The sequence below is a fragment of the Tursiops truncatus genome, chromosome 20 (assembly GCF_011762595.2).
Source record: "Tursiops truncatus isolate mTurTru1 chromosome 20, mTurTru1.mat.Y, whole genome shotgun sequence".
NCBI classification, from domain to species: Eukaryota; Metazoa; Chordata; class Mammalia; order Artiodactyla; family Delphinidae; genus Tursiops; species Tursiops truncatus.
In genome coordinates this window covers 40948593-40969556 of record NC_047053.1, presented here as the reverse complement: position 1 = coordinate 40969556, position 20964 = coordinate 40948593, and the positions used below count along the sequence as shown (strand labels likewise).

At 46.9% G+C, this 20964-nt stretch overlaps 3 protein-coding genes across 18 annotated transcripts in view; 2 read left to right on the top strand and 1 right to left on the bottom strand.

The window, feature by feature from the left end:
• EFTUD2 (elongation factor Tu GTP binding domain containing 2) overlaps nucleotides 1–1276 on the top strand; it is a 32967-nt gene extending 31691 nt beyond the window's left edge. Inside the window, exons 26-28 of the mRNA XM_033848631.2 lie at nucleotides 38–191; nucleotides 363–470; nucleotides 802–1276. Of these exons, the coding sequence (XP_033704522.1) occupies nucleotides 38–191; nucleotides 363–470; nucleotides 802–897 (358 nt within the window). The 3' untranslated portion in view covers nucleotides 898–1276. The remainder of the gene's footprint in view (nucleotides 1–37; nucleotides 192–362; nucleotides 471–801) is intronic.
• Nucleotides 1203–9364, bottom strand: HIGD1B (HIG1 hypoxia inducible domain family member 1B). 7 transcript variants are annotated; one of them, XM_073798467.1, is made up of 5 exons: nucleotides 4527–9364; nucleotides 3280–3430; nucleotides 2511–2645; nucleotides 1756–1866; nucleotides 1203–1442 (listed from the first exon to the last, which is right to left on the bottom strand). In XM_073798467.1, exons 2-5 carry the CDS (start codon nucleotides 3377–3379, stop codon nucleotides 1339–1341), a joined length of 450 nt encoding a protein of 149 aa, XP_073654568.1. In that variant the 5' UTR covers nucleotides 3380–3430; nucleotides 4527–9364; the 3' UTR covers nucleotides 1203–1338. The 7 variants fall into 7 exon arrangements, 4 of the variants coding, with proteins under 4 accessions (XP_073654568.1, XP_073654567.1, XP_004323770.2 ...); XM_073798466.1 differs by lacking the exon at nucleotides 4527–9364 and adding an exon at nucleotides 4263–4520; XM_004323722.4 differs by lacking the exon at nucleotides 4527–9364 and adding an exon at nucleotides 3508–4255.
• A 1818-nt stretch (nucleotides 9365–11182) lies between these two features.
• Nucleotides 11183–20964, top strand: part of GJC1 (gap junction protein gamma 1) — a 31345-nt gene continuing 21563 nt past the window's right edge. For 4 of the 10 annotated variants that reach the window (XM_073798464.1, XM_073798462.1, XM_073798459.1 and 1 more), the window contains exons 1-2: nucleotides 11183–11691; nucleotides 19245–19587. The gene's annotated coding sequence lies outside the window, so the exon portion shown is untranslated. Of the gene's footprint in view, nucleotides 11692–11989; nucleotides 12135–19244; nucleotides 19588–20964 lie in introns of those variants that run through there. The other 6 variants (XM_033847405.2, XM_033847398.2, XM_033847402.2 and 3 more) reach the window with 2 other exon arrangements.

The following is a 20964-nucleotide window of genomic DNA, read 5'->3' as shown; positions in this document are numbered from 1 at the left end:
CAGGACTAGGGACTCAGCCTTTGTTTTTCTGTCTCAGGGGGCATGTGACTCAGGATGCACCCATCCCAGGCTCCCCTCTCTACACCATCAAAGCTTTCATCCCCGCCATCGACTCTTTTGGCTTTGAGACCGATCTGCGGACTCACACGCAGGGGCAGGCCTTTTCCTTGTCTGTCTTCCACCATTGGCAGGTAAGGAAACAACGCAGGCTGGTCCCCACCTCTGCAGGGCCATCCCCTCTGACCTGTTCCTCTCCAGGCCCCAAGGGGGATCGCCAGCATCCTAGATGAGGGCCCTGCTTCTAGGCCGGATGCTCTGGGAGGTCGGCCTGGACCATCTGATGAAACCACTCTGCCTTTCAGATTGTACCCGGTGATCCTCTGGACAAGAGCATTGTCATCCGTCCCTTGGAGCCGCAGCCAGCGCCCCACCTGGCCCGAGAATTCATGATCAAAACCCGTCGTAGGAAGGTACGTGTCCCTCAGACCCACGGCCTTCCCTCCACCCACAAGGGTCTTGCCAGGAGTTGGATCTCTCTTCATTTCTTGCTTTTGGAGCCTTCTCCCAAAGACTGAAAGCATTTCACAGCACAGCGTGGAGAGTCACGATCTGTACAGGCTTCAGGCAATCAGACCTGGGGCCGCGTGCCTGGGAAGGGAGCGCCTTCCCCTGCCCTGGGACAGTACCCTAGAGGCAGGGCTCCCGAAGCAGCTCAGCCGACACTTGGCCCCCACCCGCTCCCCGCACTCAGGCACGGCTCGGTCACGCAGGGCTCATCCTTGCATTTGCCCCACTCTGCAGGGCCTGAGTGAAGACGTCAGCATCAGCAAGTTCTTCGATGATCCTATGTTGCTGGAGCTCGCCAAGCAGGATGTTGTGCTCAATTACCCCATGTGAGCGCCCGGACACCTGGCGGCTCCTACTGCCTGCACGGGGCTGCATCCTGGACTTCGGAGCTAGGACCTGGTGGGGCTCGGACTCCGTGCTGTCAGAGCGTGTCTGGGACTGCTGTGGCCGCCCTTAACAAGCCCAGAGCCTCCAAGCCTCCAACCCAGACGGAGGAGCATTTGGCTTCCTGGTTCCTCCTGTGGCCTCTGCCTGGCTCCATTCCCAGAGAACAGAGAGGAGCTTGGGCCCAGGGAACGAGAAGGGGATGGAAGTGTTGAAGCCCAAGGGGGCCCTGTCCTCAGGATTTACGTGGATTTTTATTTTATTTTATTTTATTTGTATAACAGTTTGACCTTAGACATGGTTTATAAATGAACAGAACATTCTGGCCTCTGCCTTGCTCCGTTCTTTTCATCCCCACCGCTCCGCCCCCTTCCCTCCAGCACAGGCTCATCCTGGCACTTGGGTTCTGGATCTGTGTTGTCTCCCACGAGGCCGCACTGACTCTGCTCCCAGCTGCAGCCTTCTTCCTGCCTGGTCCCCAGGGAGGCGGCCTGTGGGGGGAGGAACGCCTGCCTCTTCGCTCAGTGTTCCCATGAGCACTGGGGCCTCGTTACTGTCCCCAGCTCCCATTCCTGGTGGATGGCACCTGAGGGGGCTTGGGAGTTGTTGGGTCTCTGGGATCAGAGGGCTGCACCTCCTCCTCTGGCCCTGAGGATTCTCCTTGCCCTGGAGCTGGTGCCAGAACTCCGATTTCCAGTCCTTGGCTCTAAGTCCTCCTACCAGCCACTACCAGTCCCTTACTCTGCTCTCGTCTACGTGAAGAAGAGACTTGATTTGCCTCAAACTCCTTTATTAGGTGCATACCAGGGGTTGATCGAAGAGGTCTGACTGCCCCAGGCCTGTAGGAGTCCCACTTCCCCCCAGCATCCTGCGCGGTGCTCTTGACGTAGTCTCTGTACATCGTGTACACAGCACCTGTGTGAGGGAGAAGGGAAAAGGCCCCCTGACATCGCACCCTCCACCCATCCTCTGGCTCTCTCAGGTGTCCCAGAGTCCTGGGGGTCCAACACTAGCTGTCCCCTTGAGAGTCCAGCTTTGCTGCTTACTTTCCGCCCTAGGTCACAACAGCTGCTACAAACACCTGGCTGCACAGCCTGGGGAAACATCCCATTGAACACTTGACAAAGTACTTTCACGTATATTAATCTGTCTGAGAAACCTCACGGCAGTACATGAGGGAGGCAAGCTGGGGTGGTTATCATCATGTCGCACATGGGGAAACTGTGAGAGAGATTTGTCCACTGTCGCACAGCTAGTAAGCAGCTGTCTGCCTTTTGATCCAGAGAGGAAAAGAAATTCAGCATAGGTTCTGCTGCATGGTTTTTCTCATTTCTAGGACAAACTCACGAAACAGACTGTGCATCTTCCCCTGGAACACAGGAAATTAAACAGGGAGCCCTGAAACTGTCTCGGTATGAGGGCCTCACCGAGGACTGGCTGTGGAGCCTGGTATAGGGAACAGGGACTGAACTCGTGGTCCCTTAACTGTCAGGACTCACAGCCACATTTTGCCTAATCAGTTCTGCCCTCATTCTCCCATGACCCCACCAGCTACTTACCCAGCATGATCACACCCACAGCACAGGCCTGTGCTGCCACTCGGGTGTGAATCAGGTGTGTGGACATCTTGGTGGAACCACGAGGCTTCAGCCGGTAAATCCTGTTTGCTGCCACCACCACGCAGCCTCCTAAGCCTACGTAGGCAGAGAACGTGACCCCTTGGACCTCAGTCACCAAGTACGTCGCTCTCCTGGTGAAGAGACACCTCACTAGGCAGGCTGGGCACCTGGATAATCAGCTGCCTTCCTGCTGCTGCTTTGGGGCTGGCAGTGGGGTGAGGAGAGGCTATCATTAGAACATTGAGTTGTTTCTTCTCAAAGATATTTACAAAGTGCTTCCCTCCAATGACTCCCCTCCTCCCTGTACAAATAGCCCATCATCATGACTCTCCCACCCCCCTTAGCTCTTCTCCAACTGCTGCCGGCCCCCACAGCTGTTCTAACCTCCCAGGGCCAGGGGGAAGGGAGCCCTGGGGGACCCCAAACTGCTCTGCCCATCCTGAGGCTGGTGTTGGTATCCCATGTGCTTGGTTGGCTGCCACCTCCAGCCATCCAGCCATCCAGCCATCCAGACTCCTTCGTTTCATCGTCAGGATGTGTCCCTTAGTCCCTCGGCACCTTTGCTGTTGGCTCACTTCTCTTCTAGCTGTTGATTATTTGATGGGTAGGACCACTTGAGTTCTGTGCTTCATTCTTTGAAAAGACCAGGAGACATGCTCTCTGAGAGAAGGCCCCCTCTTCGCCTCCCATTCCTTCGTCTCCCACTCACCTATAGGCACCAGCAGAGACTCCCTGGTCTTCCTCAGGAACTTCTCAGACATGCTGTCCTCACCCTCAGGTGGTGCCCACCAGCCTTTGTTAGCAGACATGATCCTGCCCCCAGATGTTAGCAGCTGGGGCTCCTAGGCTTCAAACCAGTCCTAGAAGGAGGCAGGAAGAACTCCAATTCCCAGTCAACGGTGGGAGGGAAGAAGTGGACTGCTGAGACCTCTCTTACCATGCCCAACACAGACACTACTTAAAAAGATGTCCTGGGTGTCCTGTCTCAGACGGCTGGAGCCATTTCTCGGTCTCTTCCTCCCAACATCTGCCTCTTGTCCAGATCATTCCAGCTTCACTGTTTTCTCTGCCTCCCCCTCTACCATCTGTGTCCCTACGGGTGTGATCCTTGGGCCAAGAAAAGCAGCTGGAAAAATCCACAGATGAGGGTGGGAGGAACAGGCCTTTAACCTTGGGTCCCCCACTGGCCTTGAGTCTGTGATGGTTGTCCCTGATGGAGCTGCAGAGGAAGATCTGGCCCCAGGCAGCCAGAGCCATCCCAGTGTTACAGCACCGGTTACCGAATCACCAGAGCCAGAGATTGAAACGATTAGGCATGGATCTGTGTATAATTTTTTGTGTAGATTTTGGATGTTAAGGCTAATGGAACAAATTCTGGTCCCTGAGCTGTTCCCCTGTCTCTAAGTCCATCTCTTGACAGGTTCTTTGCAGGTACCAACCCCCTGCCTTATCCCTGTGCTGGAACCCCTATGGCTCTAATTGCTAACCCTGTAAATGTCTGCTCTGATCAAAAACTAGATGGAGTCCCAGAGTCCTGGTCCTTAGACCAGGGGTTCTGCCTGCCGGTTGCCTTCTAAGTCTAACCACGAGACAAAGTCCCTGCTTGAGGCAACTTCTATTCCTAGTTGCCTCTCCTCTCCTGGAGGAGCAAAGACTACTGGCCCCACAGGTCCTCAGCACGCCGGTGCTTACCCTAGGAGACGGCTAGAAAGTGGAGTGCAAGCAGCCCAGCCAGGGCTCAGCGTCTGCTGCTTTGAATCGGCCAAGAGCTGATGATGGAGCTGCAACTATGGGGGCAGGGAAGCAGTGTCTGGCTTTATGGAGACTTTGAAGTCAGGAATGGAGAGGGGAGGAGATAGGACAGGGCATCAATCTTAAACCCCCATCTGCTGAGTTCCAGGCTGGAGCTCCAAGCACTGGAAAGTAATGAAAGATCAGATGGAGGGGAGCCCTTACCTCAATTCAGTCTTTTCATTTTTCTGGACGTAAGTGGCTGGATCAGAGACGGACTTGATTTGGAGAACTGAGATGGGAATATAGAGGCAAGGATGGGTAGAGATCCTGGGTTCTCCCGCAAGTTGTACTGCCTTAATTGTGCCTTCATTGTGAGAGACGGGCTGTCTGGTCTTGGTCTTGATCCCTCCAAGGATATTTTCTGGGCCAAAGAGATTTGTCCAGGAGTTTGAAACAACTGGGACTTCCCTCACATCTCCAGACCCCTTCATACTGCCTGTGGGGTGATGCTCACTCAGGATACAGAGATGACAACGACCGGCATTAGCACCTATTCTATTTCAAGTATTTATATCTCAGACCTTTCCACTATTCTACACAGTAAGTAGCAGCTTGTTCACAGACCAGGAACTGAGCTTCTGAGAGGCTAAATGAATTATCCACGAGTACACAGCTAGTAAATGGCCGTGTCACGATCTGAACCTAGGTCTGGCTGGCTCCAAAATAGCTTCTTGCTAAGAAATGGAGAAAGATCGGATGCACTGTGGAGAGTCCCACTCCATCCCATGCCTTTGTTCCTCTCCTAGCCTGTGTGTCTGTCCTAAAGGGGCTTTTCAGCACTGGAAATGTGTCCAGCAGCTGATGTCTTTCTTTTCTCTCCCGAGCCCTCACTGCTTCAGGGAGAGACCCAGGGTCACAGCATCTCCCCAGGGCCTCCGCATATCCCCAGCGTCCATGGGAACTCTCCTCCCAGTCATTCACACACACTCCTGTGCTGCCTCTCCTGGTCCCAGCAGTGGCCTGAATTCTCCAGAGATCAATGCTCTAGGCCACAAGTGGGAGGATGGAAATGTCTGGATGAGACAGTGCAAGAATCAGGACCAACTCCAAGCCCTTTAGAGAATGGAGGCCAAGCTATGGAGAGCGAAGTTCAACTTCTCCCCGTTGAGATGATGTCGATGCTCCCACAGCATCTCAGCCCAGAACCAAGAAAATAATAGTTGCTATGATCTTCTGAGCACCTGTGAGCCTAGAAATGTGCTAATTGCTTTAAGTAGGTTATTTTATTTAATCCTCACAACTATTACTCTATTAGGTATGTGGTAGGTACTATTATTTTTATTCCTATTTCAAAGATGAAAAACTGAGGCTTGAGTTAAACATCTTGCTCAAGGTCACAGAAAGTGACAGAAAAAAGGACCAGATTTCTAACCATTCCTAAAGTCAAAGCTCACTACTCTGGACTAACAGGAGAATGACTGTAAAGTGGGGGGAAAGTCTTTAAATAGAAGAAACAAAATTGCTTTTTATTTCAAGGACCTCTGAGAACACACAGTAATTGAAACTTCAAGGACCAGATTTCTGTAGAGTCCTGTTTTAGTAAACAGATAAGATAAAATTATGATAACACTTTTGTTTAATATGCCAAGTCTTTAATAATTACTTTGATTTAAGCCTTTCTACATTAGTAATTTGCTTAATAAACCTCTTCCAGATCAGGTCACACTAATAGAAATTCTATTAGAGGGGTCTAACTGAATGATGCAGACAGACTTAATGGATCCAGAGTGCAGGCCAGAGTCAGACGGGGGGTCAGCTGCTTGACCAACCACTCTCTGAATACTTGGACCTATGCCACTCAACCTCTTTTGAGTGTGTGTCATCATCTGTAAAATGGAGGTAGCATCTACCTATAGGATCGTTGTAAGGGTTAAATAAGATGATTGTTAGAATTCCCCTGCACACTGCCTGCTTCTCTTCCTCCAGAATGAGCAAGTGGCAGGGATGGGTAACAGGCTGGGGGAGAAGTGGAAAGTCCCTGACAACAGATGGGAAGGTTCCCATGTTCTGGGTGGTCCTGAATTCAGCACACTCTCCACTCCAACCCCACCTCCTCCTTGTTGGAGGGGCTTCCCTGCCTAACTGGAAGCTTCAGGCTTGTTCTCCTTATTGTGTGGGGGGAAGGGAATGGGGAGGGGAGGGGGACTTGGACTTGAGGCTGTACACAATCTAAGACACAGCTGTGCTATATATAGCCTGAGGGAGCTGAGTGACAAGAGGGGGGAGGTGAGGGACGTGCAGCTTTTGCCTTGAGCTAAGGAGTGCTGTGAGTGAGGGGATGATGATGAATGAACTGGACAAGGAACAGAGGATGCTCTGAGTTGGGGTTGGAATGGGAAGGACCCAGGCTGAAGGGCTGGGGTAATCACAGGGGAGAAAACATTGGGCCATATAGTAGTATCTGGGGGACTTGAGGGGCAAAGAGGGGGTAGCAGGAACAGGCAGAGGCAGTGGAAGTTTCCAGATGATGTGGCTAGGCTGAGGCAGCCTCTAGAGGGTGCCTGGGGTGGGGAGGGTGGGACACCCCCTCTCCTTCTAAAAACAGGCACTGGGTTCCAAGGACCTCGCAGTATTTGTCCAAGGACAGCCTCAAGAGCCACAGGCTTGGGCCAGGACAGTGCCTTTGGTACCCACTAATCATTCTGGAGGGACTGCTCACATATTTTTAAAGATTCTAAGAGGTGTGGATAATAATAGCAATTTGGAAGGCTGAATCAGACTGTAGCGATGCTGACACAGAATCATGTCTTGTGAAGGAATAATTTTGAGCTGCAGAAGACACCAGTATAGACCCCTGTACTAACAAATGGTTGCTCCAGAGGAGTTGAAATGTTTTGCTGAAGTTCTTGCGTTGGGTGCTTTTGAATACCCAAATTACCCAAAGTGCACTATGGGAGGGAACTAATGTCTTGAGAGCCTACAAGATTTAGGGTACTTCATATATTTAATCTTCACAACAGCCCCAACTGGTAGATATCATTATCCCCATTTTATAGATGAGGAAACCGAGGCTGAGAGAGGTTAAGTAACAGCCATATCACACAGCAGGTAAATGGCTGCACTACCCAGCCAATAATGATAACCACTACAGGGAATTCCCTGGTGGTCCAGTGGTTAGGACTCCGTGCTCTCACTGCCAAGGGCCTGGGGTCGAAATACACATAAATGAAAGCACACAGCTGGGCAGAGCAGACCTCTAAACCCAGGGCTTCCAGACACTCGAGGACTGCACACCCACCGCACTGCCTCTCACCAAGGCAGGGTAGGTCCTGAGCCAGCGCACTGTGTTTTGTTTTTTTTTAATTTTTATTGGTGTATGGTTGCTTTACAATGTTGTGTTAGTTTCTACTGTACAGCAAAGTGAATCAGCTATAAGTATACACATATCCCCTCTTTTTTGGATTTCCTTCCCATTTAGGTCACCAGAGAGCACTGAGTAGAGTTCCCTGTGCTACACAGTAGGTTCTCATTAGTTATCTATTTTATACATAGTATCAATAGTGTATATATGTCAGTCCCAGTCTCCCAATTCATCCCTCCCCCCCACTGTGTTCTGAGCGTGTCCAAAAGTCCTTGTTTGTGGGTGGTACCAGAGGAGGTCTCTTCAGCTCCCATACCCTTCTCCCCACCCCTAATTCCTGAGCATACTTCACCTGCCCTTCATTTGCAAGTAAATTGACCTTAACTTGAAATCCAGCATTAACTACACAAGAAACAGCTAGCTGGGCTCTGGGAAACAGTGGGGGGAGTCATCTTACTGTTCCTTCTATACTACTTGCATTACCTATTCCAAAAAATCTGCTTCAAACAACATCCCTGTGGCAGGGAGGAGCAGTATAATGTGTCTCACAGGTTAACTGAAACTGCTGGGGATTATGGGGGCAGGGGGTTGTGCTACTAACACCCCCCGCCCAATAGCACAAGTAATCAAGAACTTCTAATCCAGCCAGTCTGGGGCAAGCAGGGCTTCCTGTTGCCAACCGGGAGCTTTCCCAAATCCTACCTCTCTGGGCCTCTGCTCCCATCCCCCTGGACAGAAGAATCTGCTCCGAGTTTACCAGCCAAGTGGGGACCCTGGAAAATGTGTAATGGAAATAGTGACACACTGCAGCCTTCAAGTTGACCCTACAGTTTCCAAACCACAGAGCCCCAGGGCGACTCTCAAGTTCTCAAACTGGGTTTTGATTCTTTCCTGCCTGGGCCCCATGTGAATAAAAAGTGACATGGTTCTCACAGCACCCGGCTCTACCACTCCCTGCCAGAGGATGGAAACCAGACCCATTTCCCTGTTTGAAACTTGAGGCTTTTTTTCTTCCCTCCCGTAGCCTTTCTTATGTTAGCAATGGCAAGCCTTCCTTCACTCATGCACTCTGCATACACTTGCCAGGCTCCTACTGTGTGCTGGGCTGGGTTCAAGGAGCTGCGACACAGCGGCCCTGCCTTCAGGGAGCTCACGTTCTAGTGTTGCCCTGGTTTGCTCCGGACCATGGTGAATGCCTGGACCTCTGGCTTAGGTTTCTGGCCTCAGCTTCCCCACCTGTAACTGGATTAAAGGATGTCAGTAGCTGGCAAGGTGACAGAGGAACGGACGAAGAGTCCTGACTAGGAGACAGAGTCTTTGGCTACATTTCTGTTTTTTTAACTATCTGTAGTTAAAACAACTTAGCTTCCCTGGGTCTCATTTCCATCTTTATTTTTCTATTTTATTTTGAAAAAATTATTTAGTTTTTAAATTTATTGGCTGCATTGGGTCTTCGTTGCTGCGCGCAGGCTTCTCATTGTGGTGGCTTCTCTTGTTACGGAGTACGGGCTCTAGAGCACAGGCTCAGCAGTTGTGGCACACGGGCTTAGTTGCTCTGCAGCATGTGGGATCCTCCCAGACCAGGGATCGAACCCGTGTCCCCTGCATTGGCAGGCAGACTCTTAACCAGGGAAGCACATCATTTGCATCTTTAAAAGGTTGCTCTTGGGAATTCCCTAGCAGTCCAGTGATTAGGACTCCACACTTCCTGGCAGGTTCATCCATGAATTTATAGGAAAATAATACCCAATAAACATTTGAGTATATATATATATATATATATATATATATATATATGTATATATAATTTATATATAATACACAATACATATTTGTTTATAAATATTATATATACATATATAACCAAATATTTTAAAGGTTTTTATTGAAGTCAACATGCCACATAAAAGTGTACTATCACTATCAAAAGAGAACGGCTCAAATGTGGCAACTAAAGATACCTGTATATCGTGTATTCAGCATCCAGCTCAAGAACAGAACAGGAACAGGCCCCTAGAAGTCCCCTCAGGCTCCCTTCCGATAACTATCCTTACCCTAGGATAACCACTATCCCTACTTCTAACAGCACAGATTAGTTCTGCCTGTTTTTGAACTTTATATAAATGGAAAGTTTTGTGAGATTCATCTATCTTGCTGCGTGTAATTGTAGATTATTCATTCTCATTGCTGCATAATGTACCATTGTCAGCATATAACATTTTATATACCCTTGCTATGGTTGATGGGCATTTGGGGTAGTTCCCAGTTTTTTGGCTATTACAAATAGTGCTGCCATGAATATTCTAGAACAAGTATTTTGTACACATTTCTGTGAAATTTCGGATTCACAGTGCATTCCCAGTTTCAGCTTTAGTAGACACCGCCAAAGAGTCTTCCAAAGTGATTTGTAGCGATTTACACTTGTACTAGCAATAGATGAGAGTTTTAATGTTGTAGTCAGTATGGATGTTGTCTCCTGTGTCATCTTAGCTAACATGTTCTTTATTCCTGTTTTCACATATTTACAGGGTCTTCACGCTTGTCATTTTAAATACATTTGTAGAGAGGGAACGTGATAATGGGGAGGGGACGGAGACTGGGGCATGGCAAGTATAGGGGGAAGATAATTTAAATACAGAGGCCAAGCAGCTAACGAAAATCATTCAAGCAGCTAAGTGGAGACAGCGCCTGCCCTGGATGGACAGATGTTACTCAGAAGTAACTGTCACGTGAAAAGAGAGGCTCAAAATGAGCGAAACTTTTGACTTTTTAGAGAGAAGTCAAAAAGACAGATTTTTAAAATGTGGCAACTAATTCATAATTTTGGAAAACATCATACTAGCCAAACAAAACATCTGTCAGTGGGCCAGATGCTCAGCCCTCAAGTTTTCAGCCACTTGACTGGCCATAAGGGCCTGGCTTTTCGTAGAGGGGGTGGGGTTGAACTGTAGCAAGACACCTCACTAGTTAGAGTTTAATTTCCTCTGTGGTCAAAAGGGTAAAATGAAAACCTATCCTTCCGCATAATGATGGTCAATAAGATAATTCAGGAGCACTTTACAAAGTAAAGTATTCTCTCATCTCCTTAGTACGACTTCTGTTGTTATGCACGGACTCCCTCTACTTAAACCATTTGAGGAGTTTTCACATTCCTACGAGGCAATTCAAGGCTGGAGATTCCTATGCAAAGTCCTTTGAAAATGGGATCCTGCTGGGATGCAAGGGGTTAAAAGGAAATGGCCTATTAGGGTCTGGCTAATCGGAGAAGTCCAGGATTTCAAAAGTATCTAGAACAACACTAAAAGCTCAGAGGCCAAGGAATTCGGACGATTAACCCGACGGAGGCCAGTAGGATCCTGGAGTAATTGTAGAGCAGAACCTAGAACGGGGAATCAGCATCCCGCGTTACACTGGACCCAGGCCTTGGCGGAGTGCACAGAATACAACTCCGGGGCTCGTTGGACCAGCAACCCAGGATACCCAGGTAAGGCGTGTCCTCACTGCGCCGTTAGTTGCCCGCTCGAAGTGAGGCACTGCCCACGGCGGAGTTCCTGTCCTGAGGATCAAGCTGGAGGAATGAACTGTCCGGGAGGCGAAGGCTGCGCCCACCCACGGCCCAGACTCCACGCGCCTGGGTAGTTCCTACAAGCGCCGCGCCACTGCCCCGTCCGGGAGCGCGCGGACCCCACCGCGGAAAGTTGGACGCCCGCGCCTCCGCCCCCGCGCTCCGGACGCCCCCTCCTACCACAGCTCCACGTGCAGCGCACCCCCGTCTCCCAGACCTCGGCGGGACGCCCCCGCCCCCACCGCGGCGCGCACTGCGCAGGCGCCTCCCTGTGGCTCTGGGCGGCGGGAGCGGCTTTGGCCGCGGCCGGAGACTGAAGCGAAGGCGGCGGTGGAGGAGGAGGAGGAGGAGAGATGACGGTGGCGGCGAAGGCGATGGCGACGCGGGGCACATGAGGCGGCGGCCGGCGGGACGGGCCGAGGCCCGGTGGAGGAGGCGGTTCCGGGGGACCCCGCCGGCAGGTGAGGGGCGGCCACAGGGTCGGCGGAGAGGCGGCGGGCCAGGGGCGGGGCCCGAGGGGGTGTGTGGGAGAACTTGTGGGGAGGCCCGAGAGGGGCAGGTGGGCCGGCGGGGAGTGAGGCGGGGGCAGGGGGGAGGGAGAGGACGCCACCAAGGGCTTCCGTCCGAGCCCGAAGGGGCGTCGCGACCCGCTGCCCCCGGCGCGCCCTCCCTCTTTGTCCCCAGGCGCGCGGTTCCCAAATTGGGAGGGAAAACGGCTCGGGGGTGGGCCGGGGCTGCGGATGCGGCGCCAGGTGGGCGGGGAGCCCGAAGGACCTGGGCTCGCTCTTGGGCGGTGCTCGCAACTCCTCGGGCTGTTAGGGGCGCAGGGCCGCGCCGGGGCTCTTCGCGGGCTGGTCTTTGTCTCCCGATGCTTGGCTCCTGACATCTCTCCGGGCGGCGTGCGGTTCGTCTGGCTCTTTCCTCTAACATCCCTGCCGGGACTTCTGTCTCCTTGAATGTTTGAGAGATTTAGTTCGCGGGCTGGTAGTGGGAGATGGGGAATGCAGTAGTCGCCTCTCGGTTAACACGTTTTCTTTACTTAAAATGATTTTTTTTTCCTCTTCGTGAAACTTTGGATGACTGGTGTGTTGTGGTTTTTTTTTCCTTCTGTCTCCAGATTCAAAATTACGAGAAGGCGCTAACGCTGTGATTGTGGCCAGTTGTGTGGTTGGCGGCTGCTCTTGGAGCTTTGAGTTGGAAAGAGTTACATGATTGTGTGGTTTAGAATTGTTTGTTCTTTTTTTATTTCTTTTTTTTTTTTTGCGACTGTTTCTAAGATTGGGATTACAGTTTCTTTGGGAAATGGGCGAGTTTGGTTTTTACCATTTGAAGGAATTTTTGTTCGTTGAGAACCAGCAGTGTTACAGATTTCATTGTGCTCGAGCTTTATTTTGTTAGCATCGAGATTACTTTGTGGGATCGAATAAACCAAGTTAGAATAAGTTCTGGATAAGCGTTATCTTGTAGGCCTGATTAATCTAAAATTATTATACGTTCGTGTTGTGTATACGTTCCGGTGAAAGTGCTGTAAAAATCAAACTATAAATGAAAGGGATTTTAATTCCCTGATAAACGGAGTACATTAATATCTGTAGAAAAAAGGCTTCATAATGTAGTTTAGGGATCAAATCCTTTACCCCTGGAAGAGGGCTTAGGTATTTTTCAGAATAAGAATGCAGAAAAATAAACTTAACTGCAGAGCTCCCGATTAAAAGTATGTGAATTGTGATTACATTTGATGTTTTTTTGTGTGTGTTTTATTTTTTGGATTTTAGCAGAGTTTTGTATATTGCAGTTGCTTTGGATTTCTTAAGTGCTATGTAATGGCAGAATTAAAGAAACATGAACTGTTCTGGGTAAAAGGTAAAAAGCGCTGGTAAACAAATCTGTGTCTTAGTTTTCACCAGATCTTTGTGAGCAGGGTGTTGTAGGCAAAGGACATTTTGAAGAGAATACATGGTGGTTATGTGAAAATTCTCCTTTTATTATTTGTCCTGATTTGTAATGGTTTGATACTATTTACTAATAATCTTAAACTGTTGTGCACTTTTCCAGAGCATTTCCAACATCCTTTCCAAAAGTCAACGCTTTTAGCTTCCTTTTAGGTTGTGTGACTTTTGAATTGGTTTTCTACTTGTGCTAGTAGCCACAATGCTCTTAAAAAGGAGCAAAGGACTCAGTAACTTTCTATTCAGTTCATGAAGGTTGAATTGAGTTTCAGTCTTTAATTGAAAGGATTTAAGAATTCCTCCCAGCTTTCTCCAGGTTACATCAACTAAATAGGGATCAAGACAAGGAGTTCACCTGCGGGGGCGGGGGGGGGGGGAGAGGGAGGGAAGATAGATGTGTTTGGTTTTTTTAATTGTGGGAAAATATATGTAACAAAATTTACCATCTTAACCATTAAAAAAAAGGAAAAAAAAGAAAGGATTTAAGAAGTTAACATATCTTCAACATAATAATCTTACTTATAAATGCCGCTGTCTCTTAATCATTTTTACTCTTATTTTGTATCTGTATAAATTAGCCAAAGTGAAAGGATTCAGGGTGGGTCTCTGATTAGCTACACCCTCCTTCACTTCTAGCTTCAGGCTTACCTATCAATTCATTAATTGGGATCCTAGAATACAAAACATATAATTAAAATTCAGAGCATGACTTTCTTAATAAATACATAGTTTGTTCCATGACTTATTCAGTGCAAAGTGATGAGTTCCAAAAAAGCTGGGTTTTTTTAGTTCACATTTCAAAATAAATGAGGTGTTTTCCTTTGTTTTGTTTTTAATATTAATCTTGATAGTTAAGTGCACCTGGAGGTATAATTACTTATTTCTGAACTTGTGCTTTTCTTGTGGCCATAGAACATGTGTGGCTCCTATCCAAAATATCTAGTGAAGATTTAGGCAGAGAAAGGATGGGTTTTTTGTGGGTTTTTTGCTTTTGTAGACCACTTCTTTGAGAATACATATACGATAGATTTTGGTTATTATCATTAACCTGAAGCTTACACATAGAAAACAGTTATGAACTGTTAATATCAGCAAAGTGTCAACAGTTGTTTTTCAAGCACACTACCGCAGCTGATGAATTTAGTTTGTGTGAAAGTAAGGACCTATTTGGTTAAGTCTGAGCATTGCTGTTTTCTACAGCTCTCAGGAATGAATGAGGGACTTCCCTGGTGGTCCAATGGCTAAGACTCCGGGCTCCCAATGCAGGGGGCCCGGGTTCGATCCCTGGTCAGGGAACTAGATCCCACATGCTGCAACTAAAGATCTTGCATGCCCCAACTAAGACCTGGTGCAGCCAAATAAATAAATATTTAAAAAAAAGAAAGAAAGAAAGAAAGAATGATCAGGGACTTCCTTGGTGGTCCAGTGGTTGAGACTCCGCGCTCCCAGCGCAGTGGGCCCGGGTTCCATCCCTGATCGGGGAACTAGATCCCGAATGCCGCAACTGAAAAAGAGCCCACGTGTCGCAACTAAGACCCGGAGCAGCCAAATTAATTAATTAATTAAATATTAAAACTTATTTAAAAGAAAAAAAAAGAATGAATGATCAGTCAGTACGGGTTGGCATAGGCTAGTACATTCTTGAGTTTTGCAAGCATTGCAGTGGCTGACAGCACTTGGATTTACCATTCAGACCAGTGGAATGTGTTGCCCCATGGGGTTTTTTTTACCATAAGACAAGGATGAGAGATCTTTATTTCTGTGGAATGAGTAGAACTCTCAGTTAAAGCCTGTTCTATGAGGCTATATATGCTGTAGCACTAGCACAGTTTGGACAAAAGTGTTCTGGTGGCCATTCATTCAGCTAACTGTTTTTTCCGTCAGGTACTTATGTTAAACACTGAACTGGGCTGAAGATTCAGTTCAAAGATGAATGTTATGTGGGCTTTGTTCTCAAAATGCTTACAGTTTAACACGGCGGTCCCAACCTTTTTGGCACCAGGGACTGGTTTCGTGGAAGACAATTTTCCACGGACGGATGGGGGTGGGGTGGGGATGGCTTCGGGATGATTGACGTGCGTTACATTTATTGTGCACTTTATTTCTATTATTATTACATTAATATATAATGAAATATACAACTCACCATAATGGTGACAGGAGGCAGAGCTCAGGCGGTAATGTGAGCGATGGGGAGTGGCTGTAAATACAGATGAAGCTTCCCTCCCTTGCCTGCTGCTCATCTCCTGCTCTGCAGCCCAGTTACTAACAGGCCAGGGACAGGTATCAGTCCGTGGCCCAAGTGTTGGGGGCCCCTGTTTTTTTTTTTATTTTTGGCTGTGTTGGGTCTTCGTTGCTGCACGAGGGCTTTCTCTAGTTGTGGCGAGTGGGGGCTACCCTTCGTTGCGGTGCGCGGGCTTCTCATTATGGTGGCTTCTCTTGTTGCGGAGCATGGGCTCTAGGCATGCGGGCTTCAGTAGTTGTGGCACACGGGCTCAGTAGTTGTGGCTCGTGGGCTCTAGAGCGCAGGCTCAGTAGTTGTGGCGTCCAGGCTTAGTTGCTCCGCAGCATGTGGGATCTTCCCGGACCAGGGCTCGAAACCCTGTCCCCTGCATTGGCAGGCAGATTCTTAACCACTGCACCACCAGGGAAGTCCAGATTTCAATTTTGGACCCCTGGTTTAACATGCTAAAAAGGTTTAGCAATCTGGAAATTATCTAAAAATCTTTGAAAGAAAAGAAATGTATAGGATTTCGGGTTTTCATTTTTTCTCTACAGAAATGGAATAAACTCCACATCCCTGTTTTCGACTAATCTCTTAATTGTATTTAAGTCTCAAATAGTTAGAAAACTTTTCATCTACATCTTGGAAGGATTTATCAGTTTTGATGGAATTTATTGTTACTTAACTGAGTTACAGCATTCCTTTTGGGAATGTTCAGAGTAAAGTGGATCTAGACTCTTGTCTATTTATAGGGAATTCCCTTTGACTCATTCTTGAACCTTGGATTCCTAAGTGCCTATCTAGAGTAGGTGTTTATTTGGGTTCGAATTTTCCCTCCTCGATCTCTGGCTATTCCTGCAGGTCCCCTCCACCCCAACCAGATCTTTAATTGATGGTCTTTCTCAGGTCTTGGTCCTTAGTCTTCCTCCCTTCTCACTCTAATCTTATCCATTCTGTGGTTTCAGTTCCCATGTATATTTTGAATACAACCATTTTTTAATCTGTAGTTCAGACCCCTTTTCTGATCCAAGCTGCCTGCTCAATCAACAACTCCACTTAGATACTCAGAGGTATTTTTAATTGAGTTGCCCAGACTGAGCTCTTGATCTTGGCTCCGAACCTAGACCTTCTTCACTGTACTCAGTTTCATTAAGTGGCTCTATCAACAACTTACTGAGGCTAGATTCTTGCAGTTTCTCTCCACTCTAGTCTCCCCATCCTAGTCTAGGCCGCCTTTTCCCAAGACGATTTTTTTAAAAAATAAATTTGTTTATTTATTTTTGGCTGCATTGGGTCTTAGTTGCTGGGCGCGGGCTTTCTCTAGGTGTGGCGAGCGGGGGCTACTCTTCATTGCAGTGCGTGGGTTTCTCACTGTGGTGGCTTCCCTTGTTGTGGAGCACGAGCTCTAGGCGCGCAGGCTTCAGTAGTTGTGGCTCACGGGCTCTAGAGCTCAGGCTCAATAGTTGTGGCGCACGGGCAGAGTTGCTCCTCGGAATGTGGGATCTTCCTGGGCCAGGGCTGGAACCCATGTCACCTGCATGGGCAGGTGGATTCTTAACCACTGCGCCACCAGGGAAGTCCCGACAATTATTATAGTCAATTAAATTAATTAATTAATTAATTTGGCTGCATTGGGTCTTAGTTGTGGCATGCGGGATGCTTCATTGCAGCACGCGGGCTTCTCTCTAGCACGAGGGCTCTCTAGTTGTGTTGTGCGGGCTCCAGAGTGCACAGGCTTAGTTGCCCCACGTTACACGGGATCTTAGTTCCCTGACCAGGGATTGAACCGCGTCCCCTGCACTGCAAGGCGGACTCTCAACCACTGGACCACCAGGGAAGTCCCTATTATAGGTCAATTTTAAATGGTCCTTCCTCGTTCACTCTTGTTTCAAAAATAATAATAATAATACAATATTATCAGTACGGTTGAAGTCTTCTCTGTTTCCCTACCTGATTGCACCCCCGTACCCCAAACAACCACTGTTGTAGGCGTCCTTCCCAGAGGTAATCACCAACTTGAATTTATTATTCTCTTGCATTTCTTTGTACTTTTACTATGTATTATATACACCTAAGCAATATACCCTCTTGTATTCTTCTCACAGCAGCTAAAATTATCTTTAAAAAAAATTTAATCGAGTCACTTACCTGAAAACTTCTGTTGTTTTCCCTTCGCTCTTCATTTAACATGATGTGATCTGGCCTTGCCTGCTTCTCGAGCATCGTTTCTTTTTACTTGCTTTCTTGGTATATATGGTCTAGCCATACTGATCTTTTTTTTTCCCGCCCCGTTCCCTGAAGGTTCAAAGCTCACCCAGCAGTCTTTGTACGTGCTGTAGCTAATCCCTCTGCCTGGAAGGCAGCTCTTCATTCTTCAGAATTTGCTTAAATATCACTTCTGAAGAAAAACCTTCTCTGATTCTCCTATATTAGATTAGGGACCCCTATAATACACTCTTATAGCACCCTGCACTTCCCTTCTGTAGGACAGATCACAGTTTTAATTAATTTAATTATTTGTATAATACCTGTGTCACCATTAGACTATACCCCGCCCCATCCCCTGCCCCCCGCCATGCCCTGGCTTGAGGGATTTTAGTTCCCTGACCAGGGACTGAACCCCAGGCCCGGCAGTGAAAGTGCCGAGTCCTAACCACTGGACCACCAGGGAATTCCCAGACTATACTTTATATTCCATAAGGATGGCCAGTATCCCCAGCCACCCAGCTCATAGTTCATTTAGGTATTCAGCAATTATTTGGATGTTTACTAATTTCTTTTTTATTTGTAGTTATTGATGGTAATGAAGTAACTTCTGACAAAGCTTTTGTTCTGACTAGAAGCCTTATTATTGTATTTTGTTTTTTGTATTTTTGGTCTTACATGCCATTACAGTGCTAGGTCTTCAGTAAATACTTACTGATGTGAACTTACTGGTAGCCATGGCCTGATCAGTCTTCAGGAGTTTTTTTTTTTTTTTAACTTTATATTGGAGTATAGCTGATTAACAATGTTGTGATAGTTTCAGGTGCATAGCAAAGGGGTTCAGCCATACATATACACGTATCCATTCTCCCCCAAACTCCTCTCCCATCCAGGCTGCCACATAGCACTGAGCAGAGTTCCCTGTGCTACACAGTAGGACCTTGTTGGTTATCCGTTTTAAATATAGCAGTGTGTACATGTAGATCCCAAACTCCCTAACTATCGCTTCCCCCCATCCTTCCCCTCTGGTAACCATAAGTTCATTCTCTAAGTCTGTGAGTCTGTTTCTGTTTTGTAAATAAGTTCATTTGTATCATTTTTTAGATTCCGCATATAAGGGATATGATATTTCTCTTTCTTTGTCTGACTTACTTCACTCAGTATGACAATCTCTAGGTCCATCCATGTTGCCGCACTGCAAGGCTTATGGGATCTTAGTTCCCTGACAGGGGATTGAACCCAGGCCCTCGGCAGTGAGAGTGTGGAGTCCTAACCGTTGGACCACCAGGGAATTCGCTTCAGCAGTTTTAATAGACCAGAAATACAATGATCACTTATGGTGTGGTATACACAGTGGAGACTCTTGTCTCCCAGGAAGATAATCGCAGCTAGGCTTAGGCAGGCTATCAGATGGAATAAAGAAATTGCTATCAGATGGAATAAAGAAATTGAAGATTAGTTTTTTCCTTTGACATACTGTACTTAGTTCTAATTTTAATTTCTCCCCATTTGGTGGGCCAAGAGTCAGTATAATTAATGTCCCAAGAAACCTGGCTATATTATGCAGTTATACATTAAGGCTGACATCGACAGTTTGAGTATTTCACTTCACTGACAAAATTTTTTTTTGAAATAGGTATACATAATACAAAATCAAAAGGTATGAAAGGATGTACAGTGAAAAATAAGTCTTCTGGGGCTTCCCTGGTGGCGCAGTGGTTGGGAATCTGCCTGCCAATGCAGGGGACACGGGTTCGAGCAGCTAGGCCCGTGAGCCACAGCTACTGAGTCCACATGCCACAACTACTGAAGCCTGTGCTCCTAGAGCCCATGCTCTGCAACAAGAGAAGCCACCGCAATGAGAAGCCCACACAGCGCAACGAAGAGTAGCCCCCGCTCACCACAGCTAGAGAAAGACCATGGGCAACAATGAAGACCCAATGCAGCCAAAAACAAACAAATAATATGTTTTAAAAAAAGTAAGTCTTCCTTTATTCTCTTCTCAGTCACTCAGTTTTCTTTTCTCTGCTGAAGCAATTACTGTTTGCTTTTTTTGTGAATTCTTCTACAGATATCCATATATTCAGTATCCCCCACCCCCCCAACGTACATAAATGGTAGAATACTCTACACACTGTTCTGTACCCTGCATTTTTCATTAATAATATCTTAGTTTGTTTCATATCATTGCAGATAGAGCTCTTTTTTTTTTGACTAATAGATGTTCTGTAATTTGTTTACCCAGTCCCGTACTGATAGACTTTAAATTGTTTACAGCCCATTATCAGCAGTACTGCAGTGAATATTCTTGTACATTATTTTGTATGTCTGAACATTTCATTAGATAAGTGTTGAGCACTGGAATCGCTGGATCAGAATACATCTGCATTTTCAATTTTGATGGATATTTCCACGTTGTCTTTTATAGAAGCTTACCATTTTACCCCATCACTTCCAGTAGAGCACAAAGAATGCCTCTTTATATATACACCCTTCCTTCTTGCTGATCTGTTATCAATTTTTAAATTTTTTCCAATTGGATAAATGAAAAAGTAGTATATTGGTATAGTTTTTTTTTTTTGCGGTGCGCGGGCCTTTCACTGACTGTTTTGGCCTCTCCCATTGCGGAGCACAGGCTCTGGACGCGCAGGCCCGGCGGCCATGGCGCACGGGCCCAGCCGCTCCGCGGCATGTGGGATCTTCCCGGACCGGGGCACGAACCCTTGTCCCCTGAATCGGCAGGCGGAGTCTCAACCACTGCGCCACCAGGGAAGCCCTACTGGTATAGTTTTAATTTGTAAATCTTTAATTACAAGTGATATTGAATATCTTTTCATACTGTATTATTAAAAGCCATTTATATTTTTCTGAGAACTCTCTCTTCTTTGCACGTTTTTTTTAAATTGAAGTATAGTTGAGGACCTTGTTGTTTATCTGTTTTATATATAATAGTTTGTATCTGCTAATCTGAAACTCTTCGTTTATCCCTCCCCCCTTCCCCTTTGGTAACCATAAGTTTGTTTTCTGTGTCTGCATTTCACATTTCTATTGAGTGTTTTTGTTTTTTTTAATGATCTGCTGGAGCGCTTTATGTGTTAAGAGAATTTAGCCTTTTATTCTAAGAATTGCAAATAATTTTAAGCATTTAGTGTATCTTTTGAGTTGTTTATAGTATTTTTTTGCTTTCTAGAAATTATATTTTATATAATTGAATTTGTCATTTCTTTCATTTGACCTCTAGGTTTTGTGTCATTTTAGAAAAGTTTTCACTAAGATTATTAAGAAAAAATGTTCATGTTTTCATCTAACTTTTATTGTATTGTTTTTAATTTAAAATCTTTGATCCATCTGGAATT

Excerpts from the sequence above, each read along its gene's own strand:
- HIGD1B (XM_073798467.1), bottom strand. The coding sequence starts at position 3,379 with ATGTCTGCTAACAAAGGCTGGTGGGCACCACCTGAGGGTGAGGACAGC. Across the intron at positions 2,646-3,279 it reads GTCTCTGCTGGTGCCTATAG|GCTTAGGAGGCTGCGTGGTG; the intron begins GTGAGTGGGAGA and ends CTGCCTACGTAG. Across the intron at positions 1,443-1,755 it reads ACCTCTTCGATCAACCCCTG|GCCGCCTCCCTGGGGACCAG; the intron begins GTATGCACCTAA and ends CTCCCCCCACAG.